We start from the raw sequence: 23,004 nt of genomic DNA, 5'->3' as shown, positions 1-23,004 counted from the left end.
TCTTAGCACAACAAAGCTCTTCTAAACCTCATCTGAGCCTGTGTCTCTATCTCCTACCACAGTTTCCCCTAGCTCTATACACAGCCAAACCAAACTATCCATGGTTTCCGAAAACAAATAGCTTGTCTGCCTCTTGCTTTTCCTACTCCTTTAGCTATATCCTGCCTTCTTTTCCTCTGGATAAACTCATCTTTCTCCAAGAATCAGTTTCCTCAAAAATCTCTCCCCTCACTTACCCGGGCACTTAGGCCCTATTTCAGTGATCCTAGAATAACTTGTTCACACTCCAGTACAACACAATTGTTTTCTTTTTCATTATATAAGCTTTGTGAGGATTTGTTTTTCTATATTTGCATATCCACAAACTAAAATAATGCCCAGTGCAGAATAAGTAAGTCTCCATTGATATTTATTGCTGAATGACATTAAATGTGAAAGGTTAAGAGCCACTGTGAAAATTTCTTACTCTAAAGTACAATCACTGACTTGGATAGAGAATTATCCTTTTATTTATGTTTTTCAGTTTACAATCACTTTCTAATTTTGTTTCATGTTTTAAAACTTTATTTAGGTATGTTATAAACTGCACGTGTTTAAAACGTACAGGGGGGCTTCCCTGGTGGCGCAGTGGTTGAGAATCTGCCTGCCAATGCAGGGGACACGGGTTCGAGCCCTGATCCGGGAAGATCCCACATGCCGCGGAGCAACTAGGCCTGTGAGCCACAATTGCTGAGCCTGCGCGTCTGGAGCCTGTGCTCTGCAACAAGAGAGGCCGCGATAGTGAGAGGCCCGTGCACCGCGATGAAGAGTGGCCCCCGCTTGCCACAACTAGAGAAAGCCCTCGCACAGAAACGAAGACCCAACACAGCCATAAATAAATAAATAAATAATTTTTAAAAAATAAAATAAAATGTACAGGGAATTCCCTGGCAGTCCAGTGGTTAGGACTGTGCTCTCACTGCTGAGGGCCTGGGTTCAATCCCTGGTTAGGGAACTAAGATCCCACAAGCCACGCAGCCAAAAAAAAAAGAAAAAGTACAAGTTGATGAGTTTTGACAGATATATTGAATATCATCACCACCACCACCACCACCACCACTACCACAATCAAGATACTGACCAATCCCATCACTCTCAAAAGTTTTTTTCCTTTGGAATCATCTTTCTCTTCACTCCAATCCACAGATAACCACTGATCTGCTTTCTGTCACTAGAATTGTATATAAGTGAACTGATAGAGTATGTACTCTTTTTATTTTTGTACTTTTTAAAAATCTGGATTCTTTCATGCAAAATAATGTTTGACATTCATTCATGTTACTTGTGTCACTTTTTTTTTGGCTTTCCTGTGCGGCTTGTGGGATTTTAGTTCCCCCGACCAGGGATTGAACCTGAGCCTTTGGCAGTGAGAACACAGAGTCCTAACCACTGGACCGCCAGGGAATTTCCCTTGTGTCACTTGTTATTGTTGAGGAATGTTCCACTGGATGGAAATCACTTTCTAGTTTCTTAACATCACCACCATTAGAAATCAGGTAAGACAATTACTATATCCCCAATGTAGAGATAATAGAGGCTTATCACACTGATTTGCTTAAGACAGTTCCCATTAAAGGGGCTTTACAGGTCTGCTGACTCCCAAGTCCAGCATTTCCACCTTTTATACAGGTTTTACACAGGCTGCTAAGTGAGACTAGAGAGAAGACTATGGAGATACTCCATCCAAAGCTGCTGCTTCTCCAGCCTAGCCAAGAGCTTGGACTACTATGGGGTCCACAAGTCTCCAAGGCTACAGAGACTGATTAACAGTGAAAAGGGCATGGGCCTTGGAGTCAGATGGACTTAGATTCCAATCCTAGCTCTACTACTTACTATGTGATCTTGAACAAGTTACTGAACCTCTCTGAACTTTACATTCCTCACCAAAACACAGGGATAATACCTACCTCTCAAAGTTGTTGTGAGGTATGTAGAGCAATTATTCTTTCAACATTGATGACCTATTAGGTGCTGGTCACTATTCAGAGGTTAAACCCACAGCAAGTGTTTTCACAGTAAGTGCTGGATAAATGCTAGCAATTATCTGACAGGGCCACATGTTCTCCTCCACTGCACCCACAGGGGTCTAGGCCCCCACCGGCCGTGTAGCTATACTCATACCAGTCCCACCAAGAAGGAGCACTACAGATCAGGAGTGATTACATTCCAGGAAGGAGGCCATTTCTTTCCCATTGCTCTACTAAGAGGAAGGTCAGGATCAAGCTTTCTTGCACTGTTCCTGCAAGGACAGCCTAGGGGTAGATGTTAATATGATCATCTCTCTCAAATAGCAGCCTCCCCAAAAGGACAAGCGAGTCATACGAGGTAAAGATGTCCATTTCATTCAGTAGCACGGAAGTCAAGTTAGGAAGAGTGGAGCTAACTCTGCTGCCTCTTAAGAGAGGGGATCCTTAGTCCAAAGCCAGGGAATGATGGGCTTGAGGTGGGTGTGCGTTGGCAGGTGGGAATAGGGGGGATGTTTGGGATCTACAAGCCCCTTGGAAAGTTATTTGTAAAAGTTTAAAGAAAAACTTGTGTACATACATCTCTTAGAAAGAAGATCCATTACATGTATCAGCTTCTCAACGGTTCATGCCTCTAAAGATGAACCACTGTTCTAAGATGATTAGGAAGGAGGGGAGAAGGAAAAGGGGCTTAGTTTTTTCCATTCTTGGCAGCCTCCCTGCTAGCCCAGGCTCAGAGTTGCTACAAACAATACCCTCTCACATCCGCTCCCCACCCCAGTCTGGCCTCCAGCCACAATACCCCAGAAAACAGCCACAGAGGGACCTCGGGGATAAAGGTCTTTATTCAACAAAGTTATCTCACTCAGTAACAAAAGAACAGGAGGTAACAATTCCCCCAAAGGTTTGGAGCAGTGTCCACCCGACGGAAGGAAGCATGACCCGCTGACATATCACCTGCAGCTCAGAGCCTCTGGTGGCCACTTAGAGATCATAGTTCGGGTTCTTCCGAAGGATAACAAAACCTTCTAGAATAGGGGTGACGGGAAGGAACTCCTCAGTGGCCAATTCTGCCCGCTCCCCGTGAGCCAGCAATACTGGGGTTGTGTGTGTCTGGAACCCTGTGATGGTCTTGGGCTTGCCGGCCTGGCCCACCACATCCACTGCCTGTGGGGTGAGAAGACTGAGATGAAGGGACTCTGGATAGGAGTACAGCAGCAACCCAGTGCCCATTCAAGTTTCAGAGAAATGGTACCTCTGCATTCTACAAGCTCTGGAATACAGCCTAAGCCCTCCCCTCTGCTCAGCCCCTCACCTGGCCCACACGGACAGACACTGGCAATGGCCGCAGCTCCTCATCGAACGTGACCAGCATTCGGGGCTGCATGGCAGCCACCAGCCCATATAATACATAGTGCGACTTGCCTAAGATGACTGAGGGAAGAGCACAGGACAAATATAGTTAGCGGCATGCCTGAACCTTGGAACCCCACTCCAGCCCTGACTCTTTAACCCCTCAGTTATATAGCTGAACCCACAACCCTCCCCTCATACACCCTACTACAAGCTGGAGATGCCACCCCCATACTCTGCCTACAGGTTGCGGACTTGATCATCACTTTCCCCCAATCACTCAGAGGCAAAAACTGGGCTCAGTTCTTCATCTTCAAAAGAAAATCTTTTTGGGTCAGATCAAAAGTGTGGGAGATGAAAGTCTCATGAGGCCCAAAGAACCTCAGGAACCCAGAGCAGCAGAGTTAACTCAGAGTCTTGCTCCCAAATTACCAAGGAGGCCCTGGTAGGGGTGCAGAGAGGGCACCATGTGCCACCATGTAAGATTCCTGACAGGGACTCACTGTTGCGGACATCCAGGAAAGAGACAAGCACGGTGAGCAGCCCAGCCACGGCCACCTGACTCATAAGCTGCCGGTCACTGTGGTAGGGGCAGAGGGTGAGTGTGCCCTTCCCTAAATGGGTCAGGCCCTGGCGAAAAGAAAACAAACCAAAATGGAGAGAAGTGGACGTGGGGAGTCACAAGTCACATCTAAGGAGAAATCACCTAACCCCGCCACACAGAAGCCTCACAGCTCGTTCACACCCTCCTTTCCAGGCCGAACTCAAGGTCCCCTTCATGAAGCGTCACATCTCCCTTCCATCACACAGACACTTCCTCTGGCACACTCACTCCAAGGAGAAGAGTTCTATTCTCTACCTGTGCCAAGCGCACCATGAAGAGGTTGTTGGGGTCCTTGGCATGATACTGGGCTAACTGGCGCAGCATCGCAGCCAGACGGGCATTATTGGTACCTGGAAATGTTAAGCATTACAAAGGCTTGAAAAAAGGGCCTCAACAACCCTTCCCCCAAGATGCTTATGATCTCTTTCTGACCAATACTCACCACTGCCCACCATGCCCATGGCAAAGATGGAGTTATAGGAAACTTCTGGGTCAGCATCATGAGAGAATTTGCTTAGGGTATCCAAGATGTTGAGTCGTGGATTTGAAACAGATATTAAGGCCAGTGCTAAAGGCACAGCCCTCCGGAGTGTAGGCTCCCCATATCTCAGCTGGTGATAAAAGAAAATAACAAGGGTTTCACAGAAAGCAGAAAGAATAAGCTCGGTTACAGGAACAGATATGTAGACGGGGTCTTAATTTTTGTAGAAAGGGTACAGCAAAAAGACCATTTCTCCACCGAGAAAACCCATCAGGGAAATCTCCTGGGGAAACCCCAGGCATCAAAACTAATATACTTCAATCTTCTCCATGGGATACTCACCAGGTGGCCAAAGGTTCGTAGTGCCATCTCTGCACCAATCTCCTCCCCCATAGCAATAAGGGCAATCCCCAGCACAGCTACTCCCTGCAATTGAAGAGGCAGCAGAGCCCAATAAGCTCAGGGAACAAAAAACTCACCCCTGACTCAAGTCCCATGTAAGAAGAAAAAGCCATCCTGTGGGGCACACCCTGACCCCTCACGTATGGAACCCAGTCTCATGCTATTTCAATACACAGTGATACCCAGAGAGGCTCTAAAACAAACAAACCCACAGTTATCTTTTCTCAGAGCTTCCCTAGGAGTATGCCCAGCTGCCCACAGAACCTGATGTGCTCCCATGTCGGCAGGGGCTTCCTTCTTGTCCTTGTCCTTCTTTTCCTTTTTGTCTTTGTCTTCCTCCTTTTCCTTGGAGTCAAAGTGTTCACTGCAAATGTGCAGCAGCTGCTGCACCTTCAGTACATTCCCAGAGCCTGGGGCAGGGTGGTAAGGGAGAGAAAGGGTAGAAATGAGAAGGCACCAAGAAAAAGCTTGCTCTAGGAACAGAAGCTAAAGAATCTAAGGCAATTCAGAAGGACTTAAGAAAGGAGGTCCAAGAGAGAAGTGAAGAGTCACTGAGGAAGAACAAAGACACAGACCTGCATAGGCACACACATCCACCAGTGTGTTGGCAAAACTGCGGAATGGCTCTGACACAACCTCCAGTGCGGCCAGGATGGCCTCAATGGCCTCTCCCTTTCCTAAAGGAGAGATTCGAGGGGTCAGAGGACATGTACTCCCTTCCAGCACAGCCTGACTCATAAACTCTCCCTGTTGTATCCAGTTACTACCAGCCTTTTGCCCAAATAGAGAGACATCCCCTCACCCAGGTGGTTGAGGCCCAGTCCAAGAGGAAGCCAACGGGCATAAGTGTCCTTGAGCTCAGTCTCTGACTTCTCCATGATGGTCTGAAGGATAGTGGAAGTGACATCGCCATTGCAGGATCCCACTGCTATCATTCCACAGGCTAGAGCTGTCACACCTGCCACCTAGCAATAGGAATATTGACATCAAGTTATTAAAATAAGGTATTAAAATAGTTGTTTACCTATATTGATTCAAGATAGCCAATTCCCACAGTCCACTGAAACCACATGAGGTAATAACCCCTTTCTGATGGTAGGTCAAAATAACAGTAGCATCAACCATTCACTGAATACTTACTACAGGTCAGCCACTATGCCAACTGGTTTGCATACTATTAACATTTAATCCTCACAACCCCATGAAACAGGTCCTACTGTTATTCCTCTTTTATTGATGAGAAAAATGATGCCTAAGGAGACTGAGTTACATGTCCAAGATCACACTGTTTGTAAGCAGAGGTGGCAGTATTTGAACTGAGGCCTATCTTGACTATAACCTATGCTTTTAGCCACCATACTATATTTATCCATCACTAAAATGATTCTGCACAAGTAAGAAAATTTAAAGTTGGCTCATGACTAAAACAGTGTACCCACCCCAAGCTGGGTTAAGTTACTCCCCACTCTAGTCTGGTACTTCCTCATGGATCCCAAGGGCTGGAACTCAATACTAAAATGTTAACTCTTAGCCTCAATATCTCCTGAGGCTTAGAAGCCCAATTCCAAGCAGTTTCACTGAAATGATACACCCCCCTCTCTCTCTCTCACACACACACACACATTTTTTCACCATTTATCAGAGACTGGCAAGACTCAGAGCACCTTCCCTACTATCTCCCCTAAGTGATCAACAAACTCTACTCACCTCCATACTGGACTTGGAATCTCCCATCACAGGTAGCAGCAGTGTTAGAACATCTTCGCGATTGGAGCCAGCATAGGCCAAGCCAAGCCTGCAAAAGCCAGGGAGAGGCAGTCCCCGACACACACCCGAGGATAGGACAAGGAAGAAACAAAAAGAGGATTGGTCATTTCAACAAATAGTCACCAAGAGCCAAATACTCAACAGGCACAGTGATACTCTTTGGCAATACAAAGGTGAAAGGGCCTGATTCTGTTTTCACAGAGCTTACAGGCTAAGTACTACCAAAAGGAGAAGCAAGAAGCCTTACCCAAAGATGGAACCAAGTCTCATTGTGTTACTGTTGTGGAGGACATAGTCTGAGAGGAGTGCCAGAGCAGGGTCACACTCATTTCGGACACCAGAGTTCACGATGCCACAGGCCAGGAGGGCTCCTGACTGCAAAATGCAAATAGATTCTTCACTTGGGCTACTCTACCTTCCTCACCACAAAGGATGCAACATGGGCCTTATTATAGCACCCGCCTTAACTGGAGTTAAAAACAGGGTAGACCTTACCAGTGAAAGGGAGGTCCTGAGAGGGCCCTAGAACATGGGAGGGGATGTCTGCATTAGTGGGTTGTACCCAGACCAACCTTGATATAGTCCTCAGAAGAGTACAGGTACTTGTCAATCTGGGTAAGGCCACCATCCACATCCCACAGCAGAATCATGCCAAGGGATGCAGCTGCACTCAACATTCCTATACCAAGGAAAAATCTATCAGTCTTAAAATGGCCCTGCCCTGAGAAAACTATTACAAAGAGCTCTCCAAAGAACTGCCCTGGGGATCTGCCGTTATAACACATGAACCTAGGAGGACAACAAAATTAACCAAAATTACACAAAGATAGAGTAGGAACAGAAATATACCATGATCCTTGTTCTTGTAAAGCCATTTGTTGCCATCATCAGTCAGCAGCTTGTCCTGGCCAAAGGCTGCATTCACAAAGCCGTTCACAAAAGAGGAGGCCAGGTTCATGCGGGCAGAGTCCACCTGAGAGCCACTGCCCCCAAACCCTGCAAAGGAGGGAAGGAGGAAATGAAGGTTTAGAGTAGGACAAGATAGGAACACAGTATGGCAGCTGGTCTCTGATTCTGAGCTGGCCCCTTGGAACCCTCTATCTATAACCCCAATAGTGACCTAGGGAAAAAGTATGTGGGAATTCTGAGCTCTATAGGATAAGTATGTTGGGCCAAGCCATCACTCTCAATACAAGGAGCATAATTAACAATCCTCCAATCCCCACACATGGAGATGTTTACTCACTGTTGTTCTCTAGGTGGGTTTTATAGATGTCATCAGGCACCTTGGGTTCCATGATGTCCAGCTGAAGAGAAGTCAGAGGATCACAACTGCTCCCCCAGTCCTCCCCTAGCTGTCCCTTCTGTTACCCCATTGAATGGCAATTCTAACCAAGGAGAGTCGAGTCAGAGGCATAATCAGGGAGGCGAAATGCCAGGTATAATCACAACCAAAAAACCTTGTTGGAAAAGGGCAAAGAATCTCACCTCCCGAGCTAAAGCCAAGAAGTTGCTGTTGAGCTGCACGTTGGACATGATCTCTGTCAGGTCCTCATACTCCTCCACATCTTCACTCAGCTCCAAAAACACCCCATGTCGGCCTAGCATGAATGCCATTTGCTTCTGTACAACCCTGTGGGAGAGAGCCATCACATCTGCTCAGCCCCCATCCACTAAGGGCACAGAAAAGCCCTTCAAGCCCTAACCAGAAACTACATGTCCCAGCACTTCATGCAAATGTCCCACCCATGAGCTTATCACTTTGCCAACTTTTTCCTTTACATACACGTCCTTGCAGGAGGTGAAAATATCTTCTACCAGCTCCATGTCATTGAGCATCAATGCCAATCTCAGTGCTTCAGGGAAGCGACTGAACTTTCGGAACACACCCAGGGCACAACGCAGTAGGGCGGAGTTCTCAGGCTCGGGTACGTAATTCACACAACTACAAAGGTAAAAATAATAAAGGTATCAGGCATTCATTTACCCCGTTTAATTCACTGACCCAATACTGAATGCCTACTACATACCAGGCAATATGCTAGTTATTGAGACTACTAAGGAGACATGCCGTCTCTGACCTCAAGAAGTTCACAGATGTTAACAAATTCACTATAGCTTGATTGCTACCTTTGAAACAGATACTCTTGGAGAATAAAGGAGTCACGGTTGAGAAGACGTGCTGGGGAGGGCAGGCCTGCCACCATTCCCCACCCTGCTCACTCACCTGGTGAGATAGAGGCAGACCTTTGCATATGCATTCTCATCAATGTCTTTCTCCAGCATATCCACCTGCTCAATTTCCATAAGCAGGTCACAGGCCTCATGCTCTGCATTGTGGGCCATGTTGTAGGGGACAATCTCCTTCACCAGGGTCAGCAGTGGTTCCCGCTGCGTCTTCTCTGCATCATCCAGCTCCTGCCACTCCTTAGCCACTTCTCCTGCCAGATGCCTACGGATAGGCCCAGACTGTTAGAGGAGCAGAGCTTCATGGGAAGCACTTCCCTGTGGGTCAAGGAATTCACTATCTGGGAAACTCAATACACTGGTACTCCAAGACAGAACTCAGAACTATATCTCAGAACCCCTTCAGATTCCCAAGAAGAAAAGGTCTTACCTGACGTACTCATGACCCCATGATGCCAATTCCTCCTGGGAGCCCACCAGACGATATTTGAGGCACTCACGCTCCCCGCTCATGGTCATGGCCAAAACAGAGATGATGTCAGCAGCAAAACGCTATAAAGAAACCAGTCCTTTGAAGTCAAATCCAGGGTAAGGGGAATGTTACATTATGGAATCAAGATCACTGTCACTATCCCCAAAATTAAATGTTAATTATATCATCAGCCCCCATACTAAAAACTTAAAACATGTTATATCAGCTAAGCCTCATAATAATCCTAAGGTTAGTGTTGCAATCTCCCTTTTGAACCAACATGACTGAAAGGTGATAACAAGTGGAGAGTGGAGAAAAATGAAGACTCTGAATTTATTCCAATTGTAATAAACTATTAAAAGGTTTTAAGCAGAAAAGATTCACACTCTAGAAAAGATCACTATGGCTGCTGTATGAAAGACGAACTGTGTAGGAGGTCACAGACAAAAGGAAGAGGGTCAGTTAGGAGGCTGCTGCAGTAGTTCCAGTGAGAACTGAAAACTTCTTGGATTAGGGTTGTGCCAATAGGCAGGAAAGTTATTGAACTGGGAATATATTTTAGAGGTAAAACAAATGAAGGTGCATGTAATGTAGAGAAAAAAAAAATTAAGGTTAAAAGTAAGTTAATAATAAATCATGATAATAAAATCCCAAGGTCCAACATAAATGACAGAAACACTGTCCTTTCTGAAGACAGTCTTCCTGTCAGCTCTTATGTGACCATTTCGATTATGATGAGCACTGTTTTTTTTTTTTTTAATTTAATTTTATTTTTTTAAATTTATTTTTGGTTGCATTGGGTCTTCGTTGCTGCACATGGGCTTTCTCTAGTTGTGGCAAGCGGGGGCTACTCTTTGTTGTGGTGCGTGGGTTTCTCATTGTGGTGGCTTCTCTTGTTGCAGAGCACGGGCTCTAGGCGTGCGGGCTTCAGTAGTTGTGGCGCACGGGCTTAGTTGCTCCGTGGCATGTGAGATCTTCCTGGACCAGGGCTCGAACCCCTGTCCCCTGCATTGGCAGGCGGATTCTGAACCACTGCACCACCAGGGAAGTCCCAGGCACTGTTCAACTAGTTCAGATCTTAGGTCTATCAGGCTTCCTGAGATTCACCATGAGCCCCATGGTCCAGACGAAAAGGAATTCGTAAACTAGGCCTCCACCAGCTTCTGCAATAGTTTTACCTTATTCTCCCCAGGGGCCATGTTCTCATAGATCTCCTTCAGTTTGCCATAGTGTGGACGCAGAAATTTGAGAGGCTTGGGCACTGAAGTCATGGAAGTTGTAGAAGAACGAATCTGCCTCCGCAGTTCCTCCAGGGCTGGTCGGTACAGGGACGTGTCCTTCTCCTGATCAGGAGATGTTAGGGCTCAGACAAAAGGAGTCTCATACCTTAAGTCATAACACAGAAGTGTTCAACAACCCCCTAGGAAAGTAACTGTGTCTTATCCATCTGTGATTGCCCAGTTCCCTGCACACACACTGCCTGACACAAAAACAAATGTCCCAGGTTAAGAGTTCAAGAACTGCTTCTCCCACGAAACAAAGCTACAAAATCTTTCAATTACCTTTTTTTACTCCCCTCCCTCACAACATGGTTGTAACATGACTCCAAAATACAGTCTCTCTTTTCCTATATCTCATATAGGAGTTGTTGCCCCAAGTGGAATAAAGCAAACAAGTGGGAAAGATCCATATGTACACCGGCTCTTGTTAACATCGTGACTCACCCCCAGTCGTTCCACGAGCATCTCCAGTTCATCCTGAAGTTGTTTGTCCTCCTCAGACTGGAGGGTTGGGGGAAGAAGCTCATCAAGACAAGGAATTTCAAACACATCCTCCTCCCATTCACCCTGGGGCAGGTGGAGAGTGAGCCTGCCTCCTTAGGAAGGACCAGGTGAGACAAGGAAAGAGAGGGAATGGGAAGCCCTGGTGGGAAGGCAGCCTGGCTTCTGGGCCAGGCTCTGCTTGAATGCCGTTCTGAAAAACGAGGGTGACAATGACCCGCCCGGGCCCACCTCACGAGTCGGTGGTGAGGACTGGTAGGGGCGGCGGCGGTGACAGCGCGGAATGGAGGATGAGGGGCAGAGAGACGGGTGCCGGGAGCCCCGAGGGTCGCCCCATCCGCCCTCTCCCGGGCGCGGCGGGGCCGTTGGGAGTCGGGCCCGAGGCCTGCGGAGCCGCCGTGACTCAGCCCGCGGCCTCCTCCGCCGGCTCCCGGGGCCGCGCCTCACCAGCTCCTGCTCTTTGTCCTTGTCTCCGGCATCCCGCCGCTCCTTGCCGCTCGGCTTCTCATCCCCGCCGCCGGGAGACGTCGCCGGGGGCTGCTGGGGCTGCAGCGGTGCCTTCTCCCGGCCACCCTCCTCCATCGCCGCCGCCACTGCCGGCCCGCGGCGCGCGCACCGCCCCGTTTCCCAGATGTCCTCGCGCGCGTGGCCCACGGCGCCCCTCCTTCTCCAGAGCCCGCCTGCGACCGGAAACGCCGCGGCAACCCACCCACCCCCGCGGCCTGGGAGGTCCAGCCCTCGGACCTCGCCCTCCGAAACTGCACGAAAACTCCAATTCCCAGCTTCCCGCGCGCCATAGGCACCTCCCCGGCTCGGACCTGGAGTTTCCTGAACGCCGTCTGGGGCTCGGGGGGCGACAGCTACGGTAGGAGTTGAGCTGGCTGCGAGCCGAGACCGCCCCTCGGTTCCCCCAAAGCAGTGTGAATAGTACACCCTAGTGACACCCTCGTTAGCGGCGTGGTGGGACAAACGGAAGAGATTCTTGAAATCCTGGACACTTGATTGCCGTCTTTGTGAAGTCTGTGTAATCTATGTTTAGCCCAACACTACTGTGGCATATTCACCTCCCCAGCTGAAGAATAGTGCTCTACTATTACCGTAAGGATGTGGATACCATCTTAAATCCACCTGCGGAGCCAGATGGAGTAGAAATGAATAGATCAAGCCCTATGCCCTAATGCGAAGTTCTGGAGCTAAAAACGGAACAAGATAAGGTCTTTGTCCTCAGTCTGTCTTTTGGTCTTCCTCTCCCTCTTATGACTTAGACGGGATGTGACCGACACTGTTTATGTCAGGACTTATTTTAAATGATATATATTGTTCGCACAACTTTCTGAGTTTGGTAGGATTGTGTCCATTTTACAGCGGAAATCATATAGTAAGTAGTAGAATCAGGATATGAATCTCGATCTTTGAGTCTCCCAAGTTCTTGAGTATTTCAGGCAAACCTCAAAGTTCTTATGATCGGGCTATGTGTATATATCTAGAAGGTGAGAAAAGAGGAAGTAACTCTTCTCCCCTTCATCTGGTGGGAACACTCACCATTTGGCCTGGAGTCTTATTTTATGGGTCCTGAGGCATTAAAGAATGCAGAAAATGTTTGTTTAAAAAAACAAACAAACCACCTGTCACAGCACAGTTAGCATTGAATGAATGTTGGCTAAACATTTGTATAGATATTGATGTAAGGGTCTGATGCCCATTTTAAAACTTGTTGCTCTTTTCCACTCAGTGTTTGGATTCTGGGGATGACCTTCCACTTCCATCACCGGTGATGGCTCTAGCCCTAGTCTACTGACAGAAATTGGATGGTCCATAGCTGGTCTGCCTACTCTGTTTTCTGGCTTCGAGATTCCATACTTTGTCATGCTTTCTTCAGTCATCTGTAGAGGTATTTCTCCTAAATCTCTCCTATTTCCATGACTTCTTTCTATCAGATCTCAGATTTTGTCTTTTATACCAGTCACATCCCCACCAGTACCTTAGAGGAGACGGGGTGATGTTGTGGCATAAAGCACAGGCTATTAACAGCTGGTGACTCCAGATGAAGAGTAAACGAATGTCTGTGAACTATGTTTCAACCTTTTTGTAGGTTTAAAATATTTCAAAATAAAAAGTTGGGGGTGGGTGGGAGAACATAAGCTTTAGAGAGGACAGACCTGGTATTTAAAACCAAATTCTGCCCTTCACCAGCTGTGATATTTGGGCAAGCTTCCTAACCTCTCTCAGCTTGGTTTCTTCTTCTATGAAATGAGAGTAATAAAGTATCTCCCTCAGAAGTTTTTATGAGAATAAAGTAAGACAGTGTATATAAAGTGCTTAGCTAGGTGCTTGGCAACTGGAGAGGAGGCAGTTATCATTTTCCAGCTTCCTCAAATTTGCAGGGCTGCCCCTTGCTCCCTACCTCCAAACACTCAAGCCCCAAACCTCTCTGGCCAAATGCAGATGTCTGGCAATTATTCTCAAGGCCTTACGAAAACATTGATATCCTGCCTCAAGCTTCATTTCAGTCAAATTGCTCTCCCAGAAGCACTCCTTCCTACCATTTGGCCAGACTCCCAGCCTTGTGACCAAACTGCTCTCCAATCAGGGGACAGCCCATCCTACCACCTTCCTTCAAATTGCACCCACTGGCCAGCCATGCTTTCCCCAAACGTATGGCCTGAGCTATAGAGCTACACATTTTGTGGATGGCTCTACTCATCTGAGAATCATTCGACCCAAAGTGTCACTTATGTAATACCAGAAATGCTTCAGGCCGGACACAGCATTGCACTGTTTCCACTGGGTTGCTACTTTCTTTGTGTGATATTTTTCAAAATCAGATTGCATTGTGGCCCTTTTACTGTTAATTCCCAGGACTGAAAGCACTTGTTACAATCTCCTTTTTTATAACTACTGTTACAACTTCCCTTCTCCAGGCTCTCACCTCTCATTATGCCCCTTTCATCTACCTCCTTCTGATCACCCTAAACATGTCACCATTTCTGAACATGCCCTGCCCCTTCAAGCTGGATCAGTCTTTTCTTGTTGCTGTTCTTTCTGTATGGAATGCCCTTCACTGTTTTCGGCTAGCAAATTCTCCCATCCTCTGTACTCCAGCTCAGTATCACCTGTGTAGGAAGCCTTTCCTGTTCTGTCTTTCAAGTTATTAATTTCTTCCCTGTGTTCCTACAATGCTTGATACATACCTCTCCCTCCCTCCACTCTGAGCTCTTAGAGAACAGGAACTGTGTCTTGTTCAACTTTATGCCCCTAGCACCCAATCTAATAGCTGGCTTGTGGTAGGCCTTGACAAATATTTGTTGAATAAATGAATGAATGAATGGCTTTGCATTCAACTTCAGGTCATCTTTGTTTATAATAATGGCCCATTGGGAGCTCTCTTTGGAGCCCAGAGCTCAGCATTGGGAAACTGTCAGGAGTCTCCATTTGTGATTCGTGATAGGTCTACTGAAACTGTGCTTATTTTATGGAGATTCTCTTCCAACTTGACATTTCGAGAGCACTTCCAAGTGTGAAATCATATTGTTTGGTATATGTTACTGTATTGTGCATGGGAATTAGTCAAACTTCCAATGGGATAGTGTGGGGTATGGCCCAGCACCTTACTAATAACTGCTCTCATGTGTCCACCCAGGAGCACCATCCATTATTCCCCCTTCTGCTTTAACACATCAGAGCATATTGCGGATGCATATTTATCAGCTTGGCAGGCTACTAAGGGTGAAGGTTACATCTGTCACTTGATGTTCACCTTGCCTTGCCCGTGGAACCAAGCACCTGCAGAGTGCTCAACAAACAGTGCCACCTGGCTTAATTTCAGGTCAGCATGTGCTTAGGTTTCCTGCAGCTGCATGGTTGTCACATGTACCTGGCCCAGGTGAGATGGGGGCCATGAAAGTGTACCTGCTGCTAATGGCTTCACTTGGAAGCATGATAAAATTGCCCAGAAGGCAGATGTATATGCTTGAGTCTAAATTCTGCCATGACTTAGCAGACTAAATGGTGATGATTAAGAACATCTGAATTCCGAATCTGAGGATCTGAGTTCCAAATTTGACTTTAATGCAATCTGTCTTAGCTGACACTGGAAGTTATGTCATCTTTTTCCTTAGTTTTGCCACTTGTAAGATAGAGACAATGATAGGACCTCCTTATAAGTTGTTGTGGGAATTTAATGAGGTGATGTTTTTAAAGTGCTTAGCACAGGCTTAAGCAAAAAAAAAAAAAAAAAGGGACTTGGTAATGAGGGCTGCTCATCATCACTATCATCATCATCATCATCATTTGACACTTGGACCTTTGCAAATATGGAGTTTTAATGCCACAGTGGCCAGCTGGTCAGTATCCCAAGCTGGCCTCTGAAATCAGGTGTCAAGGGAAGGGCAAGGCTTTGTGATACCAAGCCTATCTCCTCTATCATTACAGTGACATTATAAATCTCACACTCTGTGCAACACCCAAACTTCACAAGCCATTTCTTAATATTTCTTTGGGTTCTGGAACTTGCTAAGCCCATGAATTCACTTCTTAAAACATTAAAGCTGATCTAGTCCTCAGAGATCATCTCATCCAAACCACTTATTTTACAGACTGCTAAGGTTACTGAGATCTGAAGAGGGGATAAGCCATGCCTGGTGTCACAGCTTGGGGCTGGCAGAACTGGAGCCAGAACCAGATTTCCAGACGTGATGGCCCTCCTCTTTCCAATACACTTTGCCACCCCTCCTAGAGTTTTGCTCTCAGAGCAGAGACTCAAGCCATGCTTTCCCTTGGTCTTAGAGTTCCCAAGGCCACTTTTCCTTTTTCTTAGGAGGCAGCAACTTCCTTCCCTTGGTGAGCAGCCACAGTTCCAAGTAACTTGACAGAGACCCACATACAGCTCTTTATGGGGACAGCCTGATGCTGGGACGGGATACAGACTGTGGGACATGTGCTGGTGCCATCACCCAGGAACCACTGACCCCAGCAACAATCACTGACAAAGCTTCACTCTTACCCCCCCAAACTTAATAAACCCACACCTACTTACACCTTGGGGAACACTGCATTTTAAAGAGAACTGAGACTGGACTCTTTCCACTGCTTTGCTCTGGTTCTCATTTTACAGATAAAGAAACTGAGGCTCATAGAGGTTAGGGAACTGGCTCAAGCTCACACAGCTGTCAGAGCTTCAATTTCAATCCAGGTCTCTGACTGCAGTGAAGTGCTTACAGTTAGACCTGTAAAATGGAAACCGGAGCACTTATAAAATATGTTGCTGCGAGGATCGGGTGAGCTTATGAAGGTGAAAGTGCCAACAGAAGAAGAGTCACCTGAGGGAGGGAATCATCTTATTCCTCTTTCCGTCACCAGTGCCTGGCATATTACTGGTAATCAACATACTTATAAAAATAAATCTATGAATATATAAATTTATAAATAAATGAAGGAAGGAAGAAATGAGCCACCTAGCAGAAGTGCCTGGAACACAGAGGTATTCAATAAATGCTCCGTTTCCCTCACTTGTTCTGGAGGGTGGCAGCCAAACCTGCAGTCTCTGTGCCTGGAACTTGGTAGGCCTCGATGAGCGTGTGTAGGTGGGATGAGCGGCTCTCAGGAGCGCTGAGCCTTTGAGAACATGGAGAGATGCATGTCTTCTCAGCCACAAGCAGAGGCTGGTGCTCCAAGCTCCAGGGAGTGAAATGCTACCTTGGCCAGGGCTGCCCTCCACTGCAGGGCAAGGGCCACCCATCTTCCAAGCCGACCCTGGCCAAGTAGTTACCCAGTCTCAGTGTCAGACCCAGCTGCATGCACCAGTGGAGGGCCGTGGCAAACGCTTCCAGCTATAGAACAGCCAGTGATGGAACATGGCCACCAGTGAGCGGAGGATGTACTCCACTTGCCAGACTCAATTTCGTGCCATTCCTCCATCCTGCCTCTTTCTTTGTCTTTTTGGGACTTCAAATTTCAGTCCCCTGTGTCTGGTGAGTGAGTAAATGAGTGCCTATAAGAGTACCTGGCATACAGCAGGTACTTAATAAATACTGGTGGAATGAGTAAATGAAAACAGGACTGAAGGAAGAGACAGGCTGACTGATGCGTGTCTGTTTATTGGCACAGGGTCCTACAGGGCCAAGACCACTCCTTCCCCACTCTCTTTCCTGTAAAAATAAACTCTATCCTTCCCTCTCTCTGCTCTATCTGCTTTCCTGCTTGGTCCAGGGAGAATCAGTCATCCCCTAAGACTTGTACGCCGAGACACGGGGGCTAGCATCCCCTCCAGGTACACTCTTCCCCTCTGAGCCCAGGGAACCTGGGAGGCAGCAGGAAGGTTTGTGAAGGCTTCCACTAGGAACTGAGCACAGGTGGATTGTCAGCGAGGGCTGGCAGCAGTATTAGGAGCAGCAGCAGGAGCAACACGGGGTGGGGGCCACCCCGAGGGTGGGGCTGAAAGGAGCTCCGTCTACTCCCGAGGGAGCACTGAGTGAGCCTTGGGGAGAAGTGTGGGAGGCACACCAGCCGGGCCCTGCGTGGTCAGCATGTGGCAGTCGCCGCAGGCCCCGTGGCCACCAAGCCCAGGGAGCTTGGGACCAGAAGAGGTGGACTGCTTCCTGTGGGAGCTGGTGCCCCCTGCCCAGGCCTCCTCCAGGCAGGGTGACGCGGAAGAATGTCACAGTGAATGGTGGGGGCTCTGCTGGAGGCAGGGACACCCCCAAAGCAGAGGCACAATGTGGTGGTCGAGGAGGGACTAGGACTCATGTCATCTGTGGTGTGGAGGGGCCGGACCCAGCCCAGCTGGCATTTGCCTTCTCCAAACCGCAGAGCAGACAGCCTCGCTGGGCAAGCTGCCCCAGGCCCTGGCAACAGCTGGCCATTTCTCCCCGAGCCAGGTCTACCACACCTCACAAAGCTGCCCTGAGTTCATGGGGGAGCCGACAGGGCAGCCGAAGTGCCGCAGGAAGTCACGGGAGTTGGCGAGCGTGCCCAGCACGCGGAAGCGGGCAGGGCTGTGGGGGTCCGTCACCAGCCCCTCGTGAGAGCTCTCGGGTGTGCGGACCGAGCACCACACCTGCAGGCCAGGACAGACACGGGGACACAGGGTGTCTAGTGCGGGCAAGGCCACTGCCCCAGCTGCAGCAGAGCCGCCCCAGGGACACATGGCACCACCGCCCCAGGCCCTGGGCTCCGGGGGCCTCAGGGATGTAGGAGAGGCTTAGACGGAGTCTCAGCCCCGACCCCTTGCCATCGGCACCGAGGGAGGAGAAAGCGCCCTCCCTCTTAAGGGCCTTTCAAAGCTGCCTGGACAATGGGTTGCCCAGATGGATGTGTCCCAGGGGAAGAAACCCAGGCCCCAGAGGCTGCCTGCTGTAGTGCAAAGTACCTGGGGGAGACCCTGCTGAGTCTGCCACTTACTTTATTCCTGGGTAGCCCTGGACGAGCCACTTTGCCCCGCGCTTCCTCCTCCACAGCCACCTCACAGGAGCATCGTGAAGATCAATCCCGCTCCCCACCCCTTGCCCCATCAGGCAGGGCAGCCCTGCCCTTCGAGATCTGCAAAAGCCTCCTGAAGCCTTCTCCCTCCTCAGCCCTCCTCACGTGCTTTTGTGGACCCCGCCAAAAGGCTTCACGAGGCCTTCCCAAACCACTTTCCACACTCCAACTTCGGCCCCATTTCCCAGTCCCTTCTGCATGCCCCAGACTTCTAAGGACATGCCCAGGAGGTTGTAGGAGAAGGGCAGACCCCCGGCCTCCCAGGAGGGCAATACCTGGGCAAATCCCACAAAGAAGAGCTGGTGGTTGGTGAGCCCCACGGCTGGTAGCTGCTGCTCCTCCCCATGCTTTCTTAGCCATGCTTTGTAAGCCTGGGGTTGGGAACGGATGGCAAGTCTGTCGGGGCCTGCCCACCAGCTCCACCCAGTGCCCTGCCCCCCCAGGGCAGGTGAGCCTCAGCCACCAGGGGGCCACTCACGTTGTAGGCAGCCTTAAGCCCTCCGTTGTCAGCGATGTTCTCCCCCAGCGTCTGGCGGCCGTTGAGCTTCTCCCCGTTGACCTGGTACTGGCTATACTGCTCCTCCATGCAGGCCGTGTGATTCCGGAAGGCTGCCAGCGACTCATTCTGCCACCATGGCCGCAGGTTCCCTTCCTTGTCATACTCGCGCCCTGAGGAGAACTAACCTTTGCACCCCACCGAGACCAGAACTCAACCCTTGGGGGCACAAGTGCCCCCACCAGCCCTAGTCCACAGACCCCAGGGTCCACAGGGCCTGCTTCCAACATCCCAAGGTTTTGCAGGAGCCACTAGGAATTCTAGGCTGGAGGAGACAACTGCATGGACCTCTACCTTGGTCATCAAAGGCATGTGTCAACTCGTGGCCCATCACCACGCCGATGCCACCAAAGTTCAGGGCCCTGGTAGGTGAGGAATGTTGAGTGAGGACATGGTGGGGGGACTTCTAGATCCCACCTCCAGCCCTGCTCCCAGCTCACCCACAGGCCCAGGCCCCAGCACCCAGCCCCTCCTGCCTCAGACACACTTGGGGTGGTTGCGGGCGTAGAAGGGGGCCTGCAGGATGCCGGCGGGGAAGACGATTTCATTCTTGGTTGGAAGGTAGTAGGCATTCACTGTCTGGGGGGTCATACTCCACCTGGGGGAGGGAGAAGCTGAGGCGGAGCCTGATTCTCGATGCCCAGCAGCCCTGACCTACATTCTAGAAGAACCTCGTGCCTCATTTGGGATCCATCTTGCCATCCCCTTCCCTCAGCCCTGGAAACCTCCCCTACGTCTCCTGCTGCCCCAAGTGTCTGCAGCCCCCATTCTTACTGGTCCCGGCTGGGAGGCTTGCGGAGCTGGTCAGCCATCACCTTAGCAGAGAAGTTGTACAAATTCAACATGTTCTGGAAGAAGGAATCTTCAGACACTTCATACTGTGGGAATGGTAGGAAGTAGAAAGCCAGTGAGAGAACACGTTGGAGAAGATAATAGTCCCAGTTTGGCTACTAATTAGCACCCTTCTGAGCCTTAGTTTCTTCAACTGTAAAATGGGTGTAAAATATCTAATAAATAATAATTGCCAATATTATGTTGTAGCTGCTTTATTTTTTTTTAATACTATCTCCTTTTATTCTCACAACAATCCTATCAGGTAAGTGCTAATAGGACTCCCTTTTACAGATGAAGAAACTGAGGCTCAGAGAGGTTATATAAATTGTCCAAGGTTACAGTTAGGTAAAAACAGGTTTGACTACAAATCCCTGCTTGTGAACACTGCATTCTACTGCTGTCCAGCCTGCAGCCTGGCACACAGCCAGCACTTGAGCAATGCTGGCTGCCTGCACTTGCCTCTGAAAGGCAGCAACAAGTATCTCCTTCCCTCTCAGCACTTGAGCTCCCATTCCTGAGCCCTGTGCCCCCCACAGGGCTAAGGTTCAGTACTGATGGGCAGGGTACTCACCCCATCATAAACATCATCCAGCTCTTTGGGCTCCAGGATGAAGTCTGGGAAACCAATCATATCATAGATGGCATCTGCCTAAAGAGACCAGGTTAAGGGTTTTCCTCCCCAGGCTCCCCACCCCGCCAAAACTGTATTCTCCATCCTCACCTCAAGATGGCACCCCAACCCTGGCCACTGCTCACTTTCTCCTTGGCTGCCTGGCGGGTCTTCTCATCCATCCAAACCAGCTGTCCCAGGGCCTCCTCAAAGGCAGTCCGGATCTCGCTGATCATCCCCTCTGCCTGGGAAGGAGGGTGCACAAGTCTGCCTGCCACTCACATTAAAGCATCCTTTCTCCCCGTCTACCCTAGTGCCCCATCCCCCCTAGTGCCCCATCCCTGTCCTTCCAGGGGAGCACATGGGAGTACCCAGACTCTTGAAATAAGGCTGAGCATCTGGGCAGGATGAGAAGGAAACATGATTTGTGAAGGTACTGGGACTGTGGTGGCTTTTTTTCTAATTAATCAAAAAACTGGCAATAAGTTAACTGAATTAACATTATAATTTAATGTAGTGCATTGATTTTTATCCGATTATGAAAAGAAGGCATTAATAGCAGAAAATGTGGAAAATTGAGAAGAGTTGAAGAAGAAAATAGACCATTTAAAATCTTATCCCTCACAGATAACTCCTTTCAACATTTTGATTACCTATGTCTAGTGTCTTCCCCTGCTGGGATATTCATATATATATATATATATATATATATATACATATATACACACACACACACACACACACACATATAATATGGAATTATGTTGTGCAACATATATATATTTCATAACTTACTTTCTTTTCACTTAACAATCATCAGTTTTAAGGCTGCCTCATAATCCAGGCTAATCACAATTTGTTTTTCCAGTCCCCTATGCTGGACATTTAAGCTGTTGTCATTTTTGCCTATTATAAACAACACTGCCATTTACATCCTTATAGGTAATATTTTAAGCACAAACATCATTTCCTAAAAAATAAACATTATTTTTCTAATTATATAGGTAACATAAACTCATTGTAGAAAACTTGGAAAACACAGAAAACTTTAAAAGACAAAAACAAAAAAAAGATCCCTCATAATCCCAACCACCCAAAGTAATCACCATTAATTTGTCGATGAATTTCCTCCCAATTTTTTCCCTGTAGGTACATACAAACATGAATGGTGAATTTTAACTAAAACAAGGGGCAGTGTTGGAAGGACCCTGAAGACTCACAATTTCCTTACTCTGCCGGTCAAACGTGGCCTTCACAAAGAGGGAGCCCAGAGCGAAGCCAAGAGCGTCGTCCGTGTTGGAGATGCAGGTCTGCCACCTTGGAGTGCAGGACTGGAAGGGGTAAAGAGCCAGGCCTCCTGGAGATGGCTCTGCCCTCCAGTCTGAGGGCCTTTCTCTGTCTCTAGGGCCAACCCCTCTCAGCTCTGCACATAGGAGGCCTGGGTTTGGGGTACCATCTCTCCCTCAGACTCCAGGGAAAATGAAGGGCAATATCGCAAAGCATGCCAACCCCAGCAGCGAAACCTCAGGAGGGACATGTGTGCTGCCCACTCTATTTGCAGCACTCTCCTCCTCTTATGTTTCTCAGAGGCCCACTGGGGTCCAGACGTTTCTTTGCTCAGCTGCACATCTCAGTCTTATATCCAGTCAGTCCCCCATACCAGAAACCTGGGAGTCACCAGCTTCCTCCATCTCCCTACCCTCACGTTCAATCTATCACCAGATTCTAATACTAACTCTGCTTCTTAATCGTCTCCTCCGTCCATGCTGTTGCCACTTCCCTGTCCTATAACACTGTCATCTCTTGCCTGAAGATTGCAGTGGCCTCCTAACTAGACACTCGACTCCATTCTCATCCCCCTCCCGTCACCCCCTCCATCCATCTTCCATTTAGCTGCAGAAAGATGATCTAATACATAAATCCAACCAGGTTACACATCTGCTTAAAACCATCCCAGGTTCTCCATCCCTGAATCAAGGCCAGGCTTCCTAGGCACAGTATTCAGGTCCCTCCAAGGATTGCCCCAGGCCCGCCTCACCACCCTCGGCCTCTCCAGTGCCCTGTCCTCAAAGTCATGCCAGAACACATGCAAAACTACCACGGTCCTTCTGGCCTCTGGGAATTTACACATGGTATTCCTTCAGCCTGGAATCCCTTTTCCCTGGCTTTCTTGATGAACTCATTCTTCAAATGTCACCTCTTCAGAGAAGCCTTTCCTAATGCCCCCCATCCCCCAGGTAAAATGTGCTGTCTCCACCTCTGTCCTACAACACAAAGAAGGTTTGTCACTCAGTGTGAGCACTTATCACCCCAAAATATAATGTTTGTTTACACGTCTCCTTCCCCCACTTAACAGGGTTTCTTGAAACTAAGAACTGCATTTATTCATTTTCTCCTTCACCCTCATCATCAAAGTTGAGTGCCTACACATAGCATGCACTGGGTAGGTGCTTCACTTACGTGAACTCAGTCCTCATA

General features: G+C 48.5%; 2 protein-coding genes across 3 annotated transcripts in view; both read right to left on the bottom strand.

The window, feature by feature from the left end:
• Positions 1–2,830: 2,830 nt before the first annotated feature.
• On the bottom strand, positions 2,831–11,687 carry PSMD2 (proteasome 26S subunit ubiquitin receptor, non-ATPase 2). Its single transcript, XM_068546342.1, has 21 exons — positions 11,498–11,687; positions 10,994–11,050; positions 10,448–10,612; positions 9,228–9,349; positions 8,838–9,062; positions 8,397–8,555; positions 8,099–8,243; positions 7,857–7,917; positions 7,460–7,606; positions 7,183–7,289; positions 6,858–6,985; positions 6,551–6,638; positions 5,646–5,808; positions 5,419–5,520; positions 5,108–5,253; positions 4,784–4,867; positions 4,403–4,571; positions 4,216–4,310; positions 3,860–3,986; positions 3,319–3,437; positions 2,831–3,170 (listed from the first exon to the last, which is right to left on the bottom strand). Exons 1-21 carry the CDS (start codon positions 11,630–11,632, stop codon positions 2,988–2,990), a joined length of 2,727 nt encoding a protein of 908 aa, XP_068402443.1. The 5' UTR covers positions 11,633–11,687; the 3' UTR covers positions 2,831–2,987.
• A 5,438-nt stretch (positions 11,688–17,125) lies between these two features.
• Positions 17,126–23,004, bottom strand: part of ECE2 (endothelin converting enzyme 2) — a 30,732-nt gene continuing 24,853 nt past the window's right edge. For both annotated transcript variants that reach the window (XM_068546341.1, XM_068546339.1), the window contains exons 11-19: positions 21,747–21,857; positions 20,673–20,771; positions 20,488–20,565; positions 19,857–19,960; positions 19,570–19,680; positions 19,377–19,444; positions 19,005–19,195; positions 18,802–18,897; positions 17,126–18,104 (exon numbers count right to left, since the gene is read on the bottom strand). In XM_068546341.1, the coding sequence (XP_068402442.1) occupies positions 17,928–18,104; positions 18,802–18,897; positions 19,005–19,195; positions 19,377–19,444; positions 19,570–19,680; positions 19,857–19,960; positions 20,488–20,565; positions 20,673–20,771; positions 21,747–21,857 (1,035 nt within the window). In that variant the 3' untranslated portion in view covers positions 17,126–17,927. The remainder of the gene's footprint in view (positions 18,105–18,801; positions 18,898–19,004; positions 19,196–19,376; positions 19,445–19,569; positions 19,681–19,856; positions 19,961–20,487; positions 20,566–20,672; positions 20,772–21,746; positions 21,858–23,004) is intronic.

The sequence above is a fragment of the Eschrichtius robustus genome, chromosome 6 (genome assembly GCF_028021215.1).
Source record: "Eschrichtius robustus isolate mEscRob2 chromosome 6, mEscRob2.pri, whole genome shotgun sequence".
Lineage (NCBI taxonomy): Eukaryota > Metazoa > Chordata > Mammalia > Artiodactyla > Eschrichtiidae > Eschrichtius > Eschrichtius robustus.
The sequence above is the reverse complement of the archived record's forward strand: the minus strand, read 5'-3'. Positions and strand labels throughout refer to the sequence as shown.